The sequence below is a fragment of the Rhincodon typus genome, unplaced genomic scaffold (assembly GCF_021869965.1).
Source record: "Rhincodon typus isolate 14 unplaced genomic scaffold, sRhiTyp1.1 hic_rhity00000069, whole genome shotgun sequence".
Taxonomy (NCBI): Eukaryota; Metazoa; Chordata; class Chondrichthyes; order Orectolobiformes; family Rhincodontidae; genus Rhincodon; species Rhincodon typus.
In genome coordinates, this window is record NW_025965707.1 from 87,728 (window position 1) to 88,343 (window position 616).

Here is a 616-nt window from a genome sequence, read left to right on the forward strand (position 1 = left end):
GGGGGGTGGCGATGGTTAGACTCTCTCTCTCTCTCTCTGTCTCTGAATGGCCACCTCTCACTTCTGCTCTGCCCCCTACCCACCTCCCCCGACCTCCCCCGGTACCCCCCCAACCCCACCTCTCCCCCAGCCCCGGACCCGAGAAACGTGGAGGCGGGTCGGAGGCCTGCTCACCTTTCCATGTTTTCCATGTTTGTGGCCCTTCTTTTTCTCCTTCTTGCCCTTCTTGTGCTTGTGATGGGGGTAGCACGCGTGTCCAGGTGGGTAAGGGCCCGTGCCCGGGGGGTAAGGGTATTGGCCGGGTCCAGCTTGGCCAGGCGGGCAGTGCGGAGGGGGTGGGAAGGCGGGGTTCCCAGGTCCAAACCCTCCGGGGGGTCCCGGGTAGGGCCCCGGGTGGGGTCCCTGCGGGGGCCCCGGGTACGGAGTGGGGTGGGGGCCGGGGAACGGCGGTTGCTGACCCTGGGGGCATGGAGGCAGGGGGTAGGCGGGATCCGCCCCTTGCGGGAGTTGGTGAGGGGGTCCTCCAGGGCCTGGGTACGGTGGACCTGCAGACAGAGGGTGGGACAGAAAGGAAAAGAGACAGAACATTCTGTCCGTCAGGACACCATGCAAGAAA

General features: G+C 66.2%; 1 protein-coding gene across 1 annotated transcript in view; it reads right to left on the bottom strand.

Moving 5' to 3' along the window:
* g6pd (glucose-6-phosphate dehydrogenase) overlaps nucleotides 1–616 on the bottom strand; it is a gene marked incomplete at its 3' end in the record, with an annotated part of 8,957 nt that overhangs the window by 4,375 nt on the left and 3,966 nt on the right. Inside the window, 1 exon segment of the mRNA XM_048621145.1 lies at nucleotides 175–545. Within this exon segment, the coding sequence (XP_048477102.1) occupies nucleotides 175–545 (371 nt within the window).